General features: G+C 43.5%; 1 protein-coding gene across 7 annotated transcripts in view; it reads right to left on the bottom strand.

Moving 5' to 3' along the window:
• Window positions 1–23852, bottom strand: part of LOC112244430 (protein spire homolog 1) — a 62766-nt gene that overhangs the window by 37491 nt on the left and 1423 nt on the right. For all 7 annotated transcript variants that reach the window (XM_042310133.1, XM_042310136.1, XM_042310134.1 and 4 more), the window contains exons 2-3: window positions 16475–16503; window positions 1027–1263 (exon numbers count right to left, since the gene is read on the bottom strand). In XM_042310133.1, coding sequence (XP_042166067.1) covers window positions 1027–1263; window positions 16475–16503 — 266 coding nt within the window. The remainder of the gene's footprint in view (window positions 1–1026; window positions 1264–16474; window positions 16504–23852) is intronic.

Here is a 23852-nt window from a genome sequence, read left to right as displayed (position 1 = left end):
TCACCCAATATGCTCTAATAGAAATAAGGCCATGCTCATGAAAAAAATGGTCCTCCTGCCATGTAAACACCATTGGGGCATCTAAGGACTCACTGGGTGGATCTAGTATGATGTCTGTTCTCTCAACACTACTGGACATGCTGGGCGGATCTAGTATGGTGTCTGTTCTCTCAACACTACTGGGTGGATCTAGTATGATGTCTGTTCTCTCATTACTACTGGACATGCTGGGTGGATCTAGTATGATGTCTGTTCTCTCAACACTACTGGACATGCTGGGTGGATCTAGTATGATGTCTGTTCTCTCAACAGTACTGGACATGCTGGGTGGATCTAGTATGATGTCTGTTCTCTCAACAGTACTGGACATGCTGGGTGGATCTAGTATGATGTCTGTTCTCTCAACACTACTGGACATGCTGGGTGGATCTAGTATAGATAATACTCTCAACACTACTGTACATGCTGAGTGGATCTAGTATAGATTATAGTCTCCACTACTGTACATGGTCGGTGGATCTAGTATAGATAATAATCTCAACACTACTGGACATGGTGGGTGGATCTAGTATAGATAATCATCTCAACACTACTGGACATGGTGGGTGGATCTAGTATAGATAATCATCTCAACACTACTGGACATGGTGGGTGGATCTAGTATATATAATCATCTCAACACTTCTGGACATGGTGGGTGGATCTAGTATAGATAATCATCTCAACACTACTGGACATGGTGGGTGGATCTAGTATATATAATCATCTCAACACTTCTGGACATGGTGGGTGGATCTAGTATAGATGATACTCACGACACTACTGGAGGAAAGACACATATACAACAACTGCAGGCTCCAGTACCATGACCCTGACCTGATCACCACCATTTTGTAGTTGACTGAACTTGATGGCTTGACAGCAGAAAACCTACTATTTCCTTATTAACCCTGCCATTCACCCATATAGTGACATTTTGGCTTTTAATCATCAACCACCACCCTCCCCCAATCAACAGCTGCCTACCTTCAGGATGTCCCTGTAGCCACGGACATTACAGATGTTGATGGGGTCGTCTTCGGCCTCCTCCTCTTCCTCGGTGGCCTCGTAACCTTCGTCAGGGCAGGCGTCTCTCTCAGCCTCGCCCATGTTGGTCATGAGGTCTATGAGCTGCTCCAGGGGTGGGCTCAGCTCCCGCTCCTCGCTCTCCTTCAGTCCGTAGTCCAACGCCTTGTAGATCATGATGCCCAGAGACTCAATCACCTGAAGGACAGGACACAAGCAACAACACCCACTGGGTATCATTATATTGCCATCCATATACAGTGCCTTCAGAAAGTATTCAGACCCCTTCACTTTTTCCACACTTTGTTATGTTACAGCCTTATTCTAAAATGGATTAAATAAATACAAATCCTCAGCAATCTACACACAATACCCCACAATGACAAAGCAAAAACAGTTTTTTGACATTTTGGCAAATGTATTAAAATAGAAAACAAAAATACCTTATTTACATAAGTACAGTGCCTTGCGAAAGTATTCGGCCCCCTTGAACTTTGCGACCTTTTGCCACATTTCAGGCTTCAAACATAAAGATATAAAACTGTATTTTTTTGTAAAGAATCAACAACAAGTGGGACACAATCATGAAGTGGAACGACATTTATTGGATATTTCAAACTTTTTTAACAAATCAAAAACTGAAAAATTGGGCGTGCAAAATTATTCAGCCCCTTTACTTTCAGTGCAGCAAACTCTCTCCAGAAGTTCAGTTAGGATCTCTGAATGATCCAATGTTGACCTAAATGACTAATGATGATAAATACAATCCACCTGTGTGTAATCAAGTCTCCGTATAAATGTGTGTGCCTTTCCAAATCATGTCCAATCAATTGAATGTACCACTGGTAGACTCCAATCAAGTTGTAGAAACATCTCAAGGATGATCAAAGGAAACAGGATGCACCTGAGCTCAATTTCGAGTCTCATAGCAAAGGGTCTGAATACTTATGTAAATAAGGTATTTCTGTTTTTTATTGTAATACATTTGCAAAAATGTTTTTAAAAAACGGTTTTCTCTTTGTCATTATGGGGTATTGTGTGTAGATTGATGAAGAAAAAAATGTATTTAATACATTTTAGAGTAAGGTTGTAACATAACAAAATGTGGAAAAAGTAAAGGGGTCTGAATACTTTCCAAATTCAAAGTAAAACAAGAGAGAGAGGCTTTTGGCACAAGCGCATAGGCCATCACCAGCAAGTGAGCTGCGCAACATTGGGTGAGTCAGTGAAACTGGAAAGCATGTTTAGGACGATCATTTCTTCCTCATATTATAGTAAACAATATTTGTCTGCACACATCTAGGCCTAGGCTATTGATGGATTCAAGACAGGGTCGTTTTTATTGATCTCAGATTCTCAGTTTGTCAGTGTCAAAGTAGCCTGTCATTTCGATCATTTGTTCGGTATTAGGGTGCTTTCAAGACAAATGTGACTGGGGGGAAAAAAGAGGTCGAATCATGACGTCAGTGATCTTCAGGTGTCACGTTCTGACCTTAGTTCTTTTGTTATGTCTTTGTTTTAGTATGGTCAGGGCGTGAGTTGGGTGGGTTGTCGTAGTTATTTTTTCTATGATTTGGGATTTCTGTGTTTGGCCTGGTATGGTTCTCAATCAGAGGCAGCTGTCAACCGTTGTCCCTGATTGAGAACATACTTAGGCAGCCTGTTTTCACCCTTGAGTTTTCACCCTTGATTATTTTCTGTTTCGTATCTGTACCAGACAGAACTGTTTCGGTTTCATTTCGTTCTCTTGCTGGTTTTGTATTTTAGTGTTCTGAATTCTATTAAAGAATATGAACACTTACCACACTGCGCATTGGTCCTCACCTTCTTCCACCACAGACAACCGTTACATCAGGTAGGAAACTCGGAGCTCTAGAAAGAGGCCAGAGTTCCCCACTTGGAATTCTGAGTAGGATGACCATGTCTTGAACGCACTGAAGTCTAACCCAGTTCCGAGTTCCCAGATGTTTTGAACGTGGCATTAAAAAATATTATACCAAAGTCCCCAGTCATGTAAAATGACATAGAATTGTATGAAATGTGTTTATAAGAGGCCAACAATGTCAGGGACCATAGGCCACAAAAAAAAAATCCCATGTGTGCAACTTCTGTAAGTGCCTCTACTCTACTGCTCTGTGTCACAATGCAAATGTTATGATATACATGCAATGCTTTATTATAAAGGTGATTTTTTTTCTCTCTCATGCGTTCCTCAGAGCTCCCCATGCTCCCCTCTCTCACGCTCACTTTTTGTTCCTGGACCTCCCGATGTACAAATGAAGCACTGCTTAAGTCCAAATCTAGTAGGTGTGTGAGAAAGACGTTAGCAGTCCCAGTCAATGCAGTGAAGCGGCTTCCCTTTTGTTAATCAGGTGAATCTGGCCTCTGAATGGCAGATCATGGAGAATGAGGCCAGAGCTGGCCTAGCGTGCCAAGCCTGGGACAAAAGACTGACAGAGAAATCACACCGGATTACACTGAAAACCTGAATGCTGCTGATGAACAGTGAGAAAGGAGAGAGAGAAAAAGAGAAAGAGGGGGAGAGAGAAAGAGAGAGCGAGCGAAGGAGATATAGAGAAAGTGAAGAGAAGGGGGAATGGGAGGGGAGGAGAGAGTAAAAGCGATGGAGGGACATTTGCACAAATGTTTTTTCTTAAACTGTTTTCGCTTTGTCATTATAGAGTAATAAAGATAGACATAATAAAGATAGATAGAAATAGGGAGGGAGAGACAAGGAAAGAAAATGAAGTGAGAGAAAGGGAGAGAGAAAAGGAGAGCAAGAAAGTAAGAGAAAAGAGAGAGGGGTTTGGTGTGTTTTTGTAGGTCAGACTTCATGGGCAAGGTCACAGGACCCTGTTCAGATCAATAGTCATCCAGAAGGATTCATGTGAGTGGATCTGTCCTGACCTCCTCTAGAACACAGAACACTACCATGGCTCAGTGGGAACCTGGGGACCTCTGCACCCTGACGAGGATAGGCCCTCGTTGTCTGGCTACACCCCACCCTGCCCTGCACTTCCCTACCTCCCCTCTGATGTTACATCCCACCTCACACTCCACTCTCTGCTGTTACACACCCCGCCAGAGACACACAACAACACCATTTCTCCCCTGTGCTATGAGACCAGTCACTCTCCAATCCAAAATACTAAAGTCCGCCTATAAACTCTAAGCAGCTTTCATCCAGACTGCATTGTAGAACAAACCAAAGTGAACCTAACTGTGATAGGCCCGGCAGACACTAGGCAAGCCGAGGTAAGGCAAGAGGAACCTCAAGCCTCTATTGTTGAGGTGTGTTTGACATTGTTCCTTGCTAATCGAAGGTCAAAGTATGAACTATGCATTGCATTCAGTCTGAAGAGCGAAGACAGAACAAAGGAATCAGAACACAGAGAAGAATCCCTCAGAAGAATGATGTGCCTAATAAACATGTGGGGAAACTTCTAGAACATGAACAATAATGACTCTTCAGAAAAAGACGTATGCATGGGAGGTAGCCTAAACTGTAGGTAGATGCCTAAACATTGAATGTGCAGCTTGTTAATTGATAGCTATAGTATGGTTTAAGTAGGTAGGAGACAGGGTGGTTTTAACATCATAAGTGCTATTTATTCCCTCAGTCAGGAGGAAAGCCAACACAAACATGACTGTTCTAATGATTCGTCACACTCTCCTTTCTTCACAGACTTGGGACTAAACTAAACTAAGTGAAGGAATGGAAGGAGGAAGGAATGGGGAGGAGGGAGGAAGGAGTGGGTGTCAAGAGATTGTGGATTTGAACTGTACAGTGAAGCGCAGCCATGACCAGGTAAAAGAACATCAAACAGACTGTCTGCGTTCCTCACATGGCGATCACAGAGATGACGAGAGAAAGAGAGAGAGAGCGAGCTGATCACGGGGCAGGGAAGGGTTCTGCCACACGCATACATGTTTTCTTCACACGCAATCCAGTCTTTCCCTGTAAATACCATACCAGTACCACACACCCTCCTGAGGTCAACATGAATATCTTAATGTACCACACCCTACCAAGGTTAGAGGTTTTAAATAGACCAGATAGATAGAACCACTGTGTTTGAATGCCTCTGTGCAGCTTTCTGTCATTAAAGCCCCTATGCAGTCTTTGTCATTTATTTTCAAATCACTGTATGTCATTTATATCACTGTGTGTTTATTTAATATATATTTTTATATAATATATATATATATTTTTTTTTTTAAATAATTTATTTCCCTGACCCTCTTTTGACCCTTGAAATGCTCCTACACGAAAAGGCATAATAATTTTTCACAATTTCAGTGTTAATTTCGACCTCGTGTGGAAATATAATAAAAAATAGGAAATCCCATTTTTAACTGCACCTTTTTTGACCATGGAGACTTCTCCCTCAAGCCTCTGCCTACACCTCTGCAATGGGCACAACCTGTTTCCTTTACACAACCTGAAGGTGAATGAATACCAATGATTGTGACTAGAATTGAATAGATAATTTTATTTAAACAGCAACCTGCTCGGCCTATATGAAATATGTATATTTTCAGTAGCAATATGACTGTTTGAGGCTAGCAGTTATGTCAACATGGCCACTCTTGTGCATCAACAACCACAAATACTAATCTTCCATCTTCCATAGTCATAAAACTGTTGGCTCAGCATCATTCAGCCTCATACAAATTCACGAATATGGTTTACATTCAGGGCCAAATCCCATTCCATCTCTTACTTTTGATTCTTGAGGAGGGCTACAATGATTTCTGTGGGACAATGGATTTTTATTTTACATAACCCAGTGCCATAACGTCTGGCTTCAGTTTACCTGTGTAAACTAGCATATTGTGTCAAGGTGTCTTCCGATTCAGATTCAGATTGTTTAATAGTCAAAGAGTTCCAGGTGTGATTGCAGGGTACCGTGAAAATCTTAGGCTTTGAGCTCCAACACGCAGGACTAAGTGAAATAAAATAAGGAAAATGGTAATAAAAAAACAACAATATAAATCATTAAACCATGGAGTGGTTATGGTCAGTGGGACTTAATACATTCAAGATCACATTTCATAGTACAAGACCTCAGGTATAAACAATGAATAACTGAAGGCTTAACAAACCACTCCAGTTGGGAGAGGAATATTTAACCTTGTCTTCCCATATCAAGCCCAGGGTTCTGACAGGAGAGTGAGGGAGTAAAAACACTCCTCATGATAGGTTGTTCTCAGCTTGTCTCTGCTCCACTGGCCTCTGAGAATTAACTTTGCATTCCAAATGGCACCCTATTTCCTATGTAGTGCCCTAAATGTGATGTTATTTGGGACACGGATGACAGTTCCACTGCCCTCTCTCAGAAGGCTATGATAGGTCACATAGCTTGCCTCACAACAAGGAAAGCTGGGAAGGAGTCCTTCATAGGGTTGCAAAAGAAGGGTATGATAGGAGGTTGGTGGCACCTTAATTGGGAAGGACAGGCTCGTGGTAATCACTGGAGCGGAATAGGTGGAATGGTATCAAATACATCAAACACAAGATTCCCAGGTGTTTGATGCCATTCCATTTGCTCCGTTTTCAGTCATTATTATGAGCCGATCTCCCCTCAGCAGCCTTCACTGGAGGTTATATTACTGGAAACTTTCAAAATTTACCAGTGAAATACCAGAATATTGTTAACTTTCAAGGATTTGATGTAATCTATCACAAGACATCTAGTGGCCATTTTGGGTACTTCAGATTATCACAGGCATCTGTAATTATATCAAATCAAATTGTATTGGTCACATGCGCCGAATACAACAGGTGTATTACAGTGAAACGCTTACTTACAAGCCCTTAACCAACAATACCTTCAAAAAGTTAGAAATAAAGGTAACAAATAATTAAAGAGCAGCAGTAAAAAAAAACAATAGCGAGGCTATACACAGGGGGTAGAGGTACAGAGTCAATGTGGGGGACACACGTTAGTCAAGGTAATATGTACATGTAGGTAAAGTTATTAAAATGATAATAACAGAGAGTAGCAGCAGCGTAGAAGGGGGTGGGGGGGTCAATGCTGATAGTCTGGGTATCCATTTGGTTAGCTGTTCAAGAGTCTTATAGCTTGGGGGTAGAAGCTGTTTAGAAGCCTCTTGGACCTAGACTTGGCGCTCTGGTACCGCTTGCCGTGCGGTAGCAGAGAGAACAGTCTATGACTAGGGTGGCTGGAGTCTTTGACTATGTCAAAGGCCCTCTGTGTGGCCTTATCAAATTAAATGACTTTTTTTTTGCCACATATACTGTGAAATGCTTACTACAAACAAGCCCTTAACCAAAAATGCAGCATTTTTTAAAAAGGAAGTAAGAAAATATTTGCTAAAAAAAATGTTTAAAAATTAAATTACAATTTTTATTAAAAATAACACAAGTATCACATGTAAAATATAAAATAATCAAATAAGATGATTTTAAGATTAAAAAAATAGAATGACAAAGCTGTAAAACATTATTCTAAATTTAAGCTGTCAATTTAGTGAAAACCATTGGTGTCTCGTTCTGACCTTAGTTCTTTTGTTATGTCTTTGTTTTAGTATGGTCAAGGCGTGAGTTGGGTGAGTTGTCTATGTTCCTTTTTCTATGTGGTGTTTTTGCGTTTGGCCTGGTATGGTTCTCAATCAGAGGCAGGTGTCGTTAGTTGTCTCTGATTGAGAATCATACTTAGGTAGCCTTTTGCCACCTTTGTGGTGTGGGTGATTGTTTTCTGTCTTTGTGTATGTCACTAGACAGGACTGTTTTGGTTTCGTTCGTTCACTTTGTTGTTTTTGTTCAGTGCTCTATTACGTTATTAAAAATATGGACACTAGCTGCGCATTGGTCCTCACCTTCTTCCACCGCCAACGGCCGTTACAATTGGTGTTTAATATGAGAGTTTCAGCATGAAATACCCTTTTTTTAACACTTATTTATTTTACTATGTCAATATCTTTTTGTTATAAATATTTGTGTCAAACTGGTAACTTTGGTACCAAAGATATACCAAAGACAAGACACCAAAGATTCCAGTAACTTTGGTAAATGACCAGTAGTTTACTACTTTTGCAACCCTAGTCCTACACTACAGGGGTGTGTGACCAAGTGCAAATATGAAATGGCACCCTACTTCCAATCCCTACACTCTGACACTACTTTTTGCCAGAGAGTGGTAGAGAGTAGTGCACTATAGGGTGCCATTTCAGACGCTGACTGCGTGTAATAGCCTTTGCTATTAGTTTGAATCAGCGCTAGGTTTTAGATAATTAAACGATTGGAGAAAATTATAATTTGGGGAATGAAGAGTTTGCAATTATACCTCCTCATTAGTCCTGTCACAGGAAATAAATCAGACTGCACAGCAGCCCCAGTAAACATGAAGTCCTTTGGCTGGCAGAAACCTAACAGGAAGCCACTGTCAGACCATGCGTTTCTGGTCTGAGCGGTTTTTACATACCATCAACAGTAGTCTCTCCTAATAGAATGTTACAAAAAAATCTAACATAGTACCTAGCCAGAGCACATAATATTGGGTTCTGGGTTCCAAGAGATACACTACATGGCCAAAAGTATGTGGACACCTCCTCGTTGAACATCTCATTCCAAAATCATGGGCATTAATATGGAGCTTGGCATTGCGCATGGTGATCTTAGGCTTGTGTGTAGCTGCTTGGCCATGGAAATCCATTTCATGAAGCTCCCCACAAACAGTTATTGTGCTGACGTTGCTTCCAGAGGCAGTTTGGAACTCGTTAGTGAGTGTTGCAACCGAGGACAGATAATTTTTATGTACGACTTGCTTCAGCACCTGGCGGTCCCGTTCTGTCAGTTTCCATTTCACAATAACAGCACTTACAGTTGAACGGAGCATGTTGAAAAAGTGGCATCTTATGACAGTGCCACGGTGAAAGTCACTGAGCTCTTCAGTACAGCCCATTCTACTGCCAATGTCTGTCTATGGAGATTGCATGGCTGTGTGCTCGATTTTATACACCTGTCAGCAACGGGTGTGGCTAAAATAACTGAATCCACTCATTTGAAGGGGTGTCCACATACTTTTGGCCATGTAGTGTATCAACAGTAATACTAAAACCATCATCACATAATCTGACCCATTGTAAAAATGCTTCAACACCTATAACTGATCCATGTGTGTTATTTTGTCCACCTTTATTTGCGTAAATGTTACAGAGAGACAGTAGGATGTGTCCCAAATAGCACACTATTCCCTATGTAGTGCAATACTTTTGTAAAGACAGCAGAAACACTGCAGGTGACTTCAAACACAGAAAAAACTTCCAGCCAACTGCAGAGCTCTGAACTGAACTGCTAACTCGGCTGATTACAGTTGGGATAATGTAAACTAGTTAGCTCTCCTCTCCTCTGTTCTCTTCTGTTCTCCTATGTTCTCCTCTGTTCTTCTCTTCTCTCCTCTCATCTCATCTACTCTGCACCCCTCCCCTCTCCTCTTAATTACAATAGTTTTAACCCAATAACTGAACGCTTACCTTACATAAAAAATTTATCTTCTTCCTTAGGGAGAGAAATCAGGGAGAGCCATCTTCCAGACTTTGTGAAATAATATTTAATAAAAAGCACACAACCTCACATGGAGGGGCTGCCTAAACAATGGAGCCTTTGAACGACATCAGAAGATCTGCCTCCATCTCTCACAATGTGATCGTTTTATAGGGTTGTCATTTGATAGAGAACTGCAAGAGCATTGAGCCAGTAACCGAAAGGTCGCTGATTCGAATCCTCGAGCCGGCAAGGTGGAAAAATATTATATTATGCCCTTGAACAAGGCAGTTAACCCCCAAACAACAACTAGTCCCCGGGCGCCGATGACGTGGACGTTGATTAGGGAAGCCCCCCGCGCCTCTCTGATTCAGAGAGGGGAAGACACATTTCGGATGAATGCATTCAGTTGTGAAACTGATAAGTGTCTCCTTTGCAAGAAATCAATCTATTCAATACATAATTGATGAATGACTTCACCCCTAATGTCTGAACTTGGTTTGAGGCAGTCAACAATGGATTAATGTTGCTTTTATTGTTATTATTTATTTTTAAATATCTGATTTGCCTCCATTGTGTGTGGCTGGCCTGGCTCTGCTGAGAATCTGTGACCATACTTGTCTATATACCTTTGAGATGTGTTTCTAGGTTCTGGGCCTGGGGCCATCAAGCCTCTCATTGGGAGTGGGTGTATAGGGGGCGGGTAGTGGGAATGTGCATCCCTTTGGGTCCCTGGAACCAGGAGTGAGAAGCACTGCCTTTGAACAATGTCAAAATGTCCATGACCTTGAATGTACCTGACCCTCTGACCTATCTAAATGTATGTACATGTAACTGTATGAAGCAATCTGAAATGGTAAATCCTGAAATGTGTAATAACTTGAAATATGAAATATGAAACTGGGAAAAAACTGAATGACTAATTGTATCAACAACAAAAAAGAGAGGGGATTGATAGCAGAGGAGGGAAGGCAGGAAACCCTTCAATGTTCTTTAACATCACCAGATAAAGGTTTTAGAATAGTTTTCACGATCATTTCATAACAGAGTTTATAGGTAAAGTAGAGGGCCTTGCTTTAGAGTCAAAGTGGTGATTTGAGAGAAGGCAAGAGGAGAGACGTTGTGCTCAACACCATGACCTCTGAATCATATGACTGACGTTCAGCGCCGCCTGAGGGTTCAGAAAACACCCCCCCCTGATCCCCCGGCGTACAACCACACACCCACTTTAACACACATTAAACTAAACCCATCAAACAATTTTCAAGAAGGAATGAATGGGAATGTTCAGATTGTTTTGGACAAAATTCAATTATACTATTCAGAAGCTGATCAGAGAAGACAGCTTTTCCTTTGATCGTGTAGTTAATCAGTCCAGCCAGACTATTTCCAATAGAGTTCTTGTTTACATTCAACACCATGCTGTCTGACAAATTATTACTATGTTAACTGTCATAATCATCCTCCTCCAAACTTCAAAGGCTTACTCTTAAAAATCCTGTTGAATTATAACCGAGAGGAGAGGACCAGCCTGCCTGGGACATAATGAAGGTATGAAACATAATCCAGCAGTAAGAAGCAGTAAGAAGCAGTAAGAAGCAGTAAGAGTAGCAAGATCACGAGACCAGAAAGGTTTGAGAAACGCTGGAGGCATCAACAGCAGTGTTACCAAGAAGACTAGCATTCTTCAGGAGTCACACAGGGGTTGTTTCCCCATTATGTGACGTGTTCTACCCCTGTACTGAATACCAGGGAAGTGAACCCATGACTAACACTAATCTACACACAAAGCAGCGTGCTATCTGCTAGCTAGCCAAAAGCAACTTTATTTTAGTTCTCATGGAGGGTGACGTCACTGCACTGTGGGATACCTACTTATCATCTGCTACATTTATGTGGTTCTACTGTACCTCCATTGCACTCTCAGTGTCTGGGCCAAGGGATAGTGGCTCAGCTGTCTCTCTCTGTCTTCATGGTAGTAAATTGTGCCACAACAACACAGGTTTCATATAGTTCAGTGTCATACAGCAGCATAGTAGAGATTGAATCACGTCAGTGACAGTGTGGGGGAAGTGGTGTGATCCAATCACGACCAATGTTTCTGAACTAAATTGTCCACACACACACACACACACACACGAGCTGTAATGTAATATGACTGCTGGATCTGCAGTGACAGTCAGAAGAGGGTGTTGGAATGAGGATAGACTTTCTCGTATTTTCTTTTCCTCAGCCAGGCTCTCACACATCACATCAGACACGGACTGACTGCACTAGGAGAACCCATCTCTGCCGTAAAGCAGCTTAGTAGGGATTTTGTTGACGCAGTTTCACTGCACATTCTCACTCACAGTCGCAGAGAGAGGGAGATAGGAGAGAGGGAGAGAGAGTCTCAGTGTGTGTGTGTTCTATTCTCTCTCCACCTGCAAAGTTTATTTGTCACGTTCGCCGAATACAACAGGTGTAGTAGACCTTACAGTGAAATGCTTACTTACAGGCTCTAACTAATAGTGCAGAGAAAAAAAAGTATGTGTGTGTGTAGGTAAGTAAAGACATAAAACAACAGTAAAAAGACATTTGAAAATAAGAGTAGCAAGGCTATATACCTATGTACATGTAGATATGGTTAAAGTGACTTTGCATATATGATGAACAAAGAGGAGCAGTTGCGTAAAAAGAGGGGTTGGCTGGTGGCGGGACACAATGCAGATAGCCCGGTTAGCCAATGTGCGGGAGCACTGGTTGGTCGGGCCAATTGAGGTAGTATGTACATGAATGTACAGTTAAAGTGACTTTGCATATAAGATAAACAGAGAGTAGTAGCAGCATAAAAGAGGGGTTGGGGGGCACACAATGCAAATAGTCTAGGTAACCATTGGTAAGCTGTTCAGGAGTCTTATGGCTTAGGGGGTAAAAACTGTTGAGAAGCCTTTTTGTCCTAGACTTGGCACTCCGGTACCGCTTGCCATGTGGTAGTAGAGAGAACAGTCTATGACTGAGGTGGCTGGGGTCTTTGACAATTTTCAGGGCCTTCCTCTGACACCGCCTGGTGTAGAGGTCCTGGATGGCAGGCAGCTTTGCCCCAGTGATGTACTGGGCCGTACGCACTACCCTCTGAAGTGCCTTGCGGTCGGAGGCCGAGTAATTGCCGTACCAGGCAGTGATACAACCAGTCAGGATGTTCTCGATGTTGCAGCTGTAGCTTTTGAGGATCTCAGGACCCATGCCAAATATTTTTATTTTCCTGAGGGGGAATAGGCTTTGTCGTGCCCTCTTCACAACTGTCTTGGTGTGTTTGGAACATTCGATTTTGTTGTTGATGTGGACACCAAGGAATTTCAAGCTCTCAACCTGCTCCACTACAGCCCAGTCGATGAGAATGGGGACGTGCTCGGTGTTCCTTTTCCTGTAGTCCACAATCATCTCCTTAGTCTTGGTTACGTTGAGGGATAGGTTGTTATTCTGAGAATGGGAACATGCTCGGTGCTCCTTTTCCTGTAGTCCACAATCATCTCCTTAGTCTTGGTTACGTTGAGGGATAGGTTGTTATTCTGGCACCAGGAGGTCTCTGACCTCCTCCCTATAGGCTGTCTCGTCATTGTCGGTAATCAGGCCTACCAATGTTGTGTAGTCAGCAAACTTAATGATGGTGTTGGAGTCGTGCCTGGCCATGTAGTTGTGGGTGAACAGGGAGTACAGGAGGGGACTGAGCACGCACCCCTGGGGAGCTCCAGTGTTGAGGATCAGCGTGGCAAATGTGTTGCTACCTACCCTCACCACCTGGGGGCAGCCCGTCAGGAAGTCCGGGATCCAGTTGCAGAGGGAGGTGTTTAGTCCCAGGTTCCTTAGCTTAGCGATGAGCTTTGAGGGTACTTTGGTGTTGAACGCTGAGCTGAAGTCAATGAATAGCATTCTCACATAGGTGTTCCTTTTGTCCAGGTGGGAAAGGGCAGTGTGAAGTGCAATAGAGATTGCATCATCTGTGGATATATTTAGGCGGTATTCAAATTGAAGTGGGTCTAGGGTTTCTGGGATGATGGTGTTGATGTGAGCCATTACCAGCCTTTCAAAGCACTTCATGGCTACGGACGTGAGTGCCACGGGTCTGTACTCATTTAGGCAGATTGCCTTTGTCTTGGGCACAGGTACTATGGTGGTATGCTTGTAGCATGTTGGTATTGCAGACTCAATCAGGGACATGTTGAAAATGTCAGTGAAGACACCTGCCAGTTGGTCAGCACATGCCCAGAGCACACGTCCTGGTAATCCATCTGGCCCCGCAGCCTTGTGAATGTTGACCTGTTTAAAGGTCTTATTCACGTCGGCTATGGAGAGCATGATCACACAGTCGTCCGGAACAGCTGATGCTCTCGGGCATGCCTCCGTGTTGCTTGCCTCGAAGCGAGGATAGAAGTGATTTAGCTCGTCTGGTAGGCTCGTGTCACTGGGCAGCACACGGCTGTGCTTCTCTTTGTAGTCTGTAATGGTTTGCAAGCCCTGCCACATCCGACGAGCGTCGGAGGCGGTGTAGTATGATTCAATCTTAGCCCTGTATTGACGCTTTGCCTGTTTGATGGTTCGTCGCAGGGCATAGCGGGATTTCTTGTAAGCTTCCGAGTCCCACACCTTGAAAGTGGCAGCTCTACCCTTTAGCTCAGTGCGAATGTTGCCTGTAATCCATGGCTTCTGGTTGGGGTATGTAGGTACAGACACTCTGGGGACGACGTCCTCAATGCACTTACTGATAAAGCCAGTGACTGATGTGGTGTATTCCTCAATGTCATCGGAAGAATCCCGGAACATGTTCCAGTCTGTGATAGCAAAGCAGTCCTGTAGTTTAGCATCTGCTTCATCTGACCATTTTTTTTATAGTCCGAGTCACTGGTGCTTCCTGCTTTAATTTATGCTTGTAAGCAGGAATCAGGAGGATAGAGTTGTGGTCGGATTTACCAAATGGAGGACGAGGGAGAGCTCTGTACGCATCTCTGTGTCTGGAGTACAGGTTATCTAGAATTTTTTCCCTCTGGTTGCACATTTTACATGTTGATAGAGATTTGGTACAACTGATTTAAGTTTTCCTGCAATAAAGTCTCCGGCCACTAGGAGCGCCGCCTTTGGGTGAGTGGTTTCCTGTTTGCTTATTTCCTTATACAGCTGGCTGAGTACGGTCTTAGTGTCAGCATCTGTCTGTGGTGGTAAATAAACAGCCACGAAAAGTATAGCTGAGAACTCTCTAGGCAAGCAGTGTGGCCTGCAATTTATCATAATATACTCTACTTCAGACAAGCAAAATCTAGAGATTTCCTTAGATTTTGTGCACCAGCTGTTGTTTACAAATATGCGCAGACCGCCCCCCCCCTCGTCTGTGCTGTTCTGTTCTTCCGGTGCAGCGTGTATCCCGCTAGCTGAAAATCCATGTTGTCATTCAGCCACGATTCCGTGAAACATAGGATATTACAGTTTTTGATGTCCCGTTGGTAGGATATTCGTGATCGTACCTCGTCTAGTTTATTGTCCAATGATTGCATGTTGGCGAGTAATATTGACGGTAACGGCAGCTTTCCTACTCGCCTTCTGCGGTTCCAGACAAGGCATCCGGCTCTTCTTCCTCTGCGTCGCTTCCTCTTGCAAATAATTGGGATGTCTGTCCTGTGGGGTGTTTGGAGAATATCGTGTGAGTCCTGCTTGCTGCTGTTGTTGTTGTTGTAGAAAAAATCTTTGTCTAATTCGAGGTGAGTGATCGCTGTCCTGATATCTAGAAGCTCTTTTCTGCCGTAAGATACGGTTTCAGAAACATTATGTACAAAATCATTTACAAATATCGCGAAAACCCCCCACATAATAGCACAATTGGTTAGGAGACCATAAAACGGCGGCCATCTCCTCCGGTGCCATTTTCAGGACTCCCAAAGTTCCACCCCACTGAAGACAGATTATTGGTGTTCAACTATACATTTAGCCTGCCCTGAATACATGCAAGACACAGAGTAAACTGCAGTCATTTAGGACATTTATGGGAAATAGTTTCCTCATATCATGTGCTCTAATACTACTAGCCTCGTGGTAGTGATGATGACGTACTAACACAAAAATATGCTAGCTAGACACATCACCTGATACACAGAGAACAATAGCTGTTGCTCCACTTGAGCAGTAACCTCCTCCCCAGGCTGTGCGCGAGACTACTTGAACAGCACTGCTGTTTGCCCCTGAGAGGATAAATAAAATTGTATTGAATGGAATTGAACTATTCCCATCACCATATCAGCTGGAGGAAGAGGCTGAGAAGAGGTTGCTGGGAAGGTCAATTACAATATAGCACTCTAATTAGCCCTTTAGATGTCACCCAGAGCCAACATCAAAGGGGAGAGCTCTCAGACCAGCTGAGAGCCTAGAGAGTCTGTAGTGGTCTTTCTATCACTGATCTCCAAATAGACTCCATCATCGCTCCTGTTAGGACTTCGTTCTAGGTGTTATGATATATATTTTTTCAGATGTTCTTGTTTTAGTTAATGACTGCTAGTGTATTTGAAATTGCCTCACTGTCAATGACAGTCCCATGTTACACATAGCGTAGGTGTGGTCATATCCATTCTCTCTAGTCTAACCTCTGAGCTAGATGCTGTGAATGAGGTGTGCACTGCACAGACAGTATGGTAAAGCACTAATGAAACCACCACCACAATGCCCCTGGCAGCAGGTTGACTGTCAGGCATGTCATCAAGCAGGATTAACACGCCCTATGCTTGTACAGATAGTATCCATCCACCACTGTTGCCGGCCCGGTTTCGCCAGGTAGAATTCCATTGGAACACGGTCGGCCCTCCTGCTCAACATCTTTCTTTCGTATTATTACAGATATCTTCCCAGAAACAAGGAAGTCAGAAACATGCCACTCACCTCTGTTGATGTGGCTGGGATGGATTTACCTGTGGAGAGACAGAGGAAAGTTGTGGTCAACAGGGAATTTATGACTAAAGCAAAGCATCTTAAAATACATTGGCTTGGTTATGACCTGGATGTGAAACTATGATGAACTCTCAGAGCTACAATAAGACGTTAACAACTGGCCCAACCAACACAGCCTTTCAGGTCAAAAGAGAGCATGTATTGTTTTATACTAAACCTTTACTGTAACTAAAACAGAGGCCACAATTCAATCAATTGCAGGTCAATTAAAATGTGAAAATCATGCCGCTGGGTCAATGTTTCTGTACACTGTATCTGAAAGACAGATGTATTTATGTGTTGATAATCCAATATGACAATGTCTGCAGAGGAAACAGCATGTAAGGTGTCAGTTTTAACATGGTTAACAGGATCACCTCAGATTCAGCCTGAACATTCTTATTGAACCTGCAGTGTGTTTTCCCCCTATATCTGTATTATTGATTTCAACTGGGCCTAATATGTTATGAGATACTGTACAGTCGTGGCCAAAAGTTTTGAGAATCACACGAATATTAATTTTCACAAAGTCTGCTGCCTCAGTTTGTATGATGGCAATTTGCATATACTTCAGAATGTTATGAAGAGTGATCAGATGAATTGCAAGTAATTGCAAAGTCCCTCTTTGCCATGCAAATGAACTGAATCCCCCAAAAATATTTCCACTGCATTTCAGCCTTGCCACAAAAGGACCAGCTGACATCATGTCAGTGATTCTCTCGTTAACACAGGTGTGAGTGTTGACAAGGACAAGGCTGGAAATTACTCTGTCATGCTGATTGAGTTTGAATAACAGACTGGAAGCTTCAAAAGGAGGGTGGTGCTTGGAATCATTGTTCTTCCTCTGTCAATCATGGTTACCTGCATGGAAACACATGTCGTCATCATTGCTTTGCACAAAAAGGGCTTCACAGGTAAGGATATTGCTGCCAGTAAGATTGCACCTAAATCAACCATTTATCGGATCATCAAGAACTTCAAGGAGAGTGGCTCAATTGTTGTGAAGAAGGCTCCAGGGCGCCCAAGAAAGTCCAGCAAGCGCCAGGACCGTCTCCTAAAGTTGATTCAGCTACGGGATCGGGGCACCACCAGTACAGAGCTTGCTCAGGAATAGCAGCAGGCAGGTATGAGTGCATCTGCACGCACAGTGAGGTGAAGACTTTTGGAGGATGGCCTGGTGTCAAGAAGGGCAGCAAAGAAGACACTTAATTCCAGGAAAAACATCAGGGACAGACTGATGTTCTGCAAAAGGTACAGGGATTGGACTGCTGAGGACTGGGGTAAAGTAATTTTCTCTGATGAATCCCCTTTCCGATTGCTGATGAATCCCCTTTCCGATTGCTGATGAATCCCCTTTCCGGATTGCTGATGAATCCCCTTTCCGGATTGCTGATGAATCCCCTTTCCGATTGCTGATGAATCCCCTTTCCGATTGCTGATGAATCCCCTTTCCGATTGCTGATGAATCCCCTTTCCGATTGCTGATGAATTCCCTTTCTGGATTGCTGATGAATCCCCTTTCCGGATTGCATCTGGAAAAAAGCTTGTTCGGAGAAAACAAGGTGAGCACTACCATCAGTCCTGTGTCATGCCAACAGTAAAGCATCCTGAGACCATTGATGTGTGGGGTTGCATCTCAGCCAAGGGAGTGGGCTCACTCACAATTTTGCCTAAGAACACAGCCATGAATTAAGAATGGTACCAACACATCCTACGAGAGCAACTTCTCCCAACCATCCAGGAACAGTTTGGTGACGAACAATGCCTTCTCCAGCATGATGGAGCAACTTGCCATAAGGCAAAAGTGATAACTAAGTGGCTCAGGGAACAAAACATCAATATTTTGGGTCCATGGCCAAGAAACTCCCCAGACCTTAATCCCATTGAGAACTTGTGGTCAATCCTCAAGAGGCGGGTGGACAAACAAAACCGCACAAATTCAGACAAACTCCAAGCATTGATTATGCATGAATGGGCTGCCATCAGTCAGGATGTGGCCCAGAAATTAATTGACAGCATGCCAGGGTGGATTGCAGAAGTCTTGAAAAAGAAAAAGAACACTGCAAATATTGACACTTATGAAATGCATGTAATTACACTTCAGTATTCCATAGTAACATCTGACAAAAATATCTCAAGACACTGAAGCAGCAAACTTTGTGCAAATTAATATTTGTGTCATTCTCAAAACTTTTGGCCACGACTGTATGCATTTAGGTCTCACACATGAACCACCCCTGGGCGGCTGACTGCAGTTGCCACGGCAACTCTCTGGTAACTCAAACGCCGATCAGCCCGAGTCAGAAGGTCGACGAGCAACAAAGGCTCCGGTGACTCCGTGATGGAGTCACTAACTGGCCATCAGCCATGAAGATAATCTGCTCAGTCAAACAAGGTTATTATTATCAGACTGTCATAAAATGAAAGCTGTTTAATCAAGTGAGGCAGAACCACCATCTTGAGCAAAATAGGTAAAGTACAACACAAGTGCATTATAACATAAATTGACTACCATGAGGGCTAACCTTGCCTATATGCTGTAGCACAATAGATAATAGGGCCAGAATTCTTTATAGGATCGTAAACCTGACCAGAAAAAACAGGGTCCATGGAAGAAGAAAAAGAAGAAGATATAGGAATGTGTCTTTAAGACAACATCATTAACTGGGTCACAGTCAATGAAAGCAGTAGTTCATTCTCACCACTTGGTTGGTGGCTACTACTGATGACACCCTGTCTCTGTCTCTCTCACTGCCTCTGCCTCTGCCAGTCAGTCTCTGTCTCTCTTACTGCCTCTGCCTCTGCCAGTCAGTCTCTGTCTCTCTCACTGCCTCTGCCAGTCAGTCTCTGTCACTGTCTCTGCCAGACAGTCTCTCTCACTGCCTCTGCTTCTACCTCTGCCAGTCAGTCTCTTGTCACTGCCTCTGCCAGACAGTCTCTGTCACTGTCTCTGCCAGACAGTCTCTCTCACTGCCTCTGCCTCTGCCAGTCAGTCTCTGTCACTGTCTCTGCCAGACAGTCTCTCTCACTGCCTCTGCCTTCTACCTGTCAGTCTCTGTCACTGTCTCTGCCAGACAGTCTCTCTCACTGCCTCTGCTTCTACCTCTGCCAGTCAGTCTCTTGTCACTGCCTCTGCCTCTACCAGTCAGTCTCTCTCACTGCCTCTGCTTCTACCTCTGCTTCTATCTCTGCCAGTCAGCCCCTGTCACTGCCTCTGCCAGTCAGACTCTGTCACTGCCTCGGCCTCTACCTCTGCCAGTCAGTCACTGCCTCGGCCTCTACCTCTGCCAGTCAGTCTCTGTTACTGCCTCTGCCAGTCAGTCACTGCCTCGGCCTTTACCTCTGCCAGTCAGTCTCTGTTACTGCCTCTGCCAGTCAGTCTCTGTTACTGGTTACTGCCTCTGCCAGTCAGTCTCTGTTACTGCCTCTGCCAGTCAGTCACTGTCTCGGCCTCTACCTCTGCCAGTCAGTCACTGGCCCTGTCTCTGCCTTTGCCTGCATACACACAGCTAAAATGAATCAATACATTTCATTCAAGAAGCCTCTGGGTTAGGCCTAAATGTTCCTCCAAGCCACCATGTCATCGTCATGAAATGTTTATTAACTTCAATAACGTGACCAAGCAGATTCTTTTTTGATGACCCTCTCCACATACACAATGACAAGCTCTATTGTAACATCCTGCAAAACAACATGTTCAAATCATTTGCTTGTGACTGCCCCATTCATTGATGAGAAAAAACAAGATGGAGGTCTAATATTTCAGGACGTCAACAGCCCAACAGAACTACTCACAACCATTGTCCTTGAATCAGTGACTAAACCAATGGTCCTTATTTTCAAATCCAATTTATTTTATAAAGCCCGTTTTACGTCAGCAGTTGCCACAAAGTGCTATACAGATACCCAGCCTAAAACCCCAAAGAGGAAGCAATGCAGATACAGAAGGAAGCAGTGGCTAGGAAAAACTCCCTAGAACGGCAGGAACCTAGGAAGAAACCTAGAGGAACCAGGCTTATTTTGACACTCAATGTAAGACAAAACAACTTGCTTTTGTTACTGCCATGCAGGAAACAGACAACGGACAGATCCTGATATTCTCACACAGACTCACACAAAAGGCTTCATCAATGAGGGAAAGAAATCTGATACAGAGACCTGGACGATGATCAAAACAAGGCCTCAGACACACAGAGAGAGGAGGAAATCACTTTCCCTTTCCACTGTGCAAGCTCTCTCTCTCTCTCTCTCTCTCTCTCTCTCTGTCTCTCATCAGGGAGCTACGGCGTGACAATCTAAACAACAGCGAGGCCACAGTAAACATTATGATAAATGCAATCAATCAGGAAACTTGGGAAATTGAATAAGAGTAGCTACATTTTGAGAGTAGCTACTGTTTGGTCAGTGACAAATTGTGGGTCAGTGACAAATTGGTTGGAAGAAGGCTCTCTCTCAGTTTTTCTTTCTGTATGCCTGTCTGTCTGTCTCTGAACACAGCTGGCATGGCTGATATCCCTTGGGGGAGACCCCTTGAACTTTAGCACAGTTAACCAGACATCAGAGTGGTCAGTCCTTCTGAGAATCCATCAAATATGGAAATCACGTAACAAATCAGCGTAGAAAGATATTATAATGGATTTAAGGCACCAGAAAAAGAAAGGCGTCGCAAGAATAAAGTTAGCCTATCTACATTACCTCAACAGATGATTAGCTGTAGTCATTTTAATGTAATAATCACAGATGAACAAAGTGTAATAACACACATGATGATACCACATTCAATAACAGCATTGCCTGTAGAGTAGCCATCCGCAGACCAGTAGCAAACCATGCAAAACCTCCCATCCCCAATTACTATTACTGAGTTACTAACACACTGCCAGGCACGTCAAATAAAATACAGTACACCACATATTCCACCCTTACTATGCACAGTCAGTTCATTAATGCCAAAAACGCCAGAGATGTGGGTTTTCATTCCCACCGGGGACCAGTAGGAAAAAGTTGGAAAATGTATGCACACACACATTAAGTCACTCTGGATAAGAGTGTCTGCTAAATGACTCAAATGTAAATGTACATGTAAAAAAGCTGATTAAGCATGGAGTACATTGAGTCCAAAGCCAATAAGCCATCAAATTGACTCAGTACACATTGACTCAAGGTGTGTAACTGAGTAAGAGCTAGGGTACAGCTTCCCTGTGACACCATGGGTAAATAAACAAAGACATATTGGGTGAAATAGAGTCTGTATCTGGGAATCTGATTACAGGATACTAGTGAGGAGAAAGACCGACAAGAACTCTCCACATGCAAGACAAGACACATTACTTGTAAATCCTAGTCACTTTTACAGGTAGCCTGATGACTCACAGTAAATTATTTTTTTGCTCTGTTGTTTGCCACATACTTTAGTCTGAGACTGTGATCATTGAAATTGTTTGTGGGACGAGGGGCGTTGTACAAACCAAAGTCATCAGCGATTGGATCATCTTTAACCAATTACATTTAACATTTTAGTCATTTAGCAGACGCTCTTATCCAGAGCGACTTACAGGAGCAATTGGGGTTACGTGCCTTGCTCAAGGGCACGTCAACATATTTTTCAGCTAGTCAGCTTGAAAACCTTTCGGTTACTGGCCCAGCAGTCTTAACCGCTAAGCTACCCGCTGCCCTATCAGAGTATGAAAGCCAATGACAAATTTTTAAACCACAGTTTTACCCATGTTTGTTCTGGCTTTGGTCCAGCCCATTGGTTCTGGACCAATCAGACGGCCCCCGAATGTGTTCGCATTCGCATAACCTAACGTAGCAGGCGTAAAATGAACAGCTGAAACTAGATCCCTTACATACTGAACTTGAGAGAAGAAGGGAATAAAACTGTCGGGGAGGTTATTTTCTGCACTGTTCAACCAATCCAGTAAATGTGGAGGAGTTAAGATGATGTTGCCTTGTTAACGTCACAGCCTCTCTTTCCGTTTCCCCTGAAAACCGGAACTTCCTGTTGTTGGGGTCTCGACAGAGGCTAGGTGACGGGTCGGGGACTCAGATCCAGACTCACTGCGGAGAAGAAACTAATGCCCGTGGGTGTAGCGTTTGGCCGGAGAATGGGTATTCAAGCAGATACAAAGGCACACCCAGACTACACACATTTTTGCTGTGTCATATCAGGTGTAACACAAGACAATGTCAACAGTTTAGCTAGGCCCCAGCTGTTAAGGCATAAGTCCATTGATGACTACAGTGATGATGATGATGATGATGATGATGATGTGGCTTGGGGCCATCATGCAGTCATACCATTGGTTGAGGGTCTTTGTGGCAATGAAAACACTCCATAAAAAAATCTACAAAAATACATTTTAAAAGGTTGATAAGGGGCCACATCCACCACCACCCACCGTACAGTATAGTGGATTCGGAAAGTATACAGACCCCTTGACTTTTCTAAATATTGTTACGTTACAGCCTTATTTTAAAATTGATGAAATAGTTTCCCCCCCCTTATCACTCTACACACAGTACCCCATAATGACAAAGCAAAGTTTTTAGACATTTTTGCAAATGTATACAAAAAAAACAACTGAGTCTTCTTGGGTATGACGCTACAAGCTTGGCACACTTGTCTTTGGGGAGTTTCTCTCATTCTTCTATGCGGATCCTCTCAAGCTCTGTCAGGTTGGATGGAGAGCTGTCACAACGCCATTCCTACGTTGTCTTGGCTGTGTGCTTAGGGTCATTGTCATGTTGGAAGGGGATCCTTCGCCCCAGTCTGAGGTCCTGTGCACTCTGGGGCAGATTTTCATCAAGGATCTCTCTGTACTTTATTCCGTTCATCTTTCTCTCGATCCTGACTAGTCTCCCAGTTCCTGCCCCTGAAAAACATCCCCACAGTATGATGCTGCCACCATCATGCTTCACTGTAAGGGATGGTGCCAGGTTTCTTCCAGATGTGATGCTTGGCATTCAGGCCAAAGAGATCAATCTTGGTTTCATCAGACCAGACAATCTTGTTTCTCATGGTCTGAGAGTCCTTTAGGTGCCTTTTGGCAAACTCCAAGTGGGCTGTCATGTGCCTTTTACTGAGAAGTGTCTTCAGTCTGGCCACTCTACCATAAAGGCCTGATTGAAGTGCTGCAGAGATGGTTGTCCTTCTGGAAGGTTCTCTTATCTTCACAGAGGAACGCTGGAGCCCTGTCAGAGTGACCATCGGGTTCTTGGTCACCTCCCTGACCACGACCCTTCTCCCCCTATTGCTCAGTTTGGCCAGGCAGCCAGCTCTAGAAAGAGTCTTGGTGGTTCCAAACTTCTTCCATTTAAGAATTATGGT

Source organism: Oncorhynchus tshawytscha, linkage group LG03 (assembly GCF_018296145.1).
Source record: "Oncorhynchus tshawytscha isolate Ot180627B linkage group LG03, Otsh_v2.0, whole genome shotgun sequence".
In the NCBI taxonomy this organism is placed as follows: Eukaryota; Metazoa; Chordata; class Actinopteri; order Salmoniformes; family Salmonidae; genus Oncorhynchus; species Oncorhynchus tshawytscha.
Note: the sequence above shows the minus strand (reverse complement) of the source record. Positions and strands in the feature narration are given on the sequence as shown.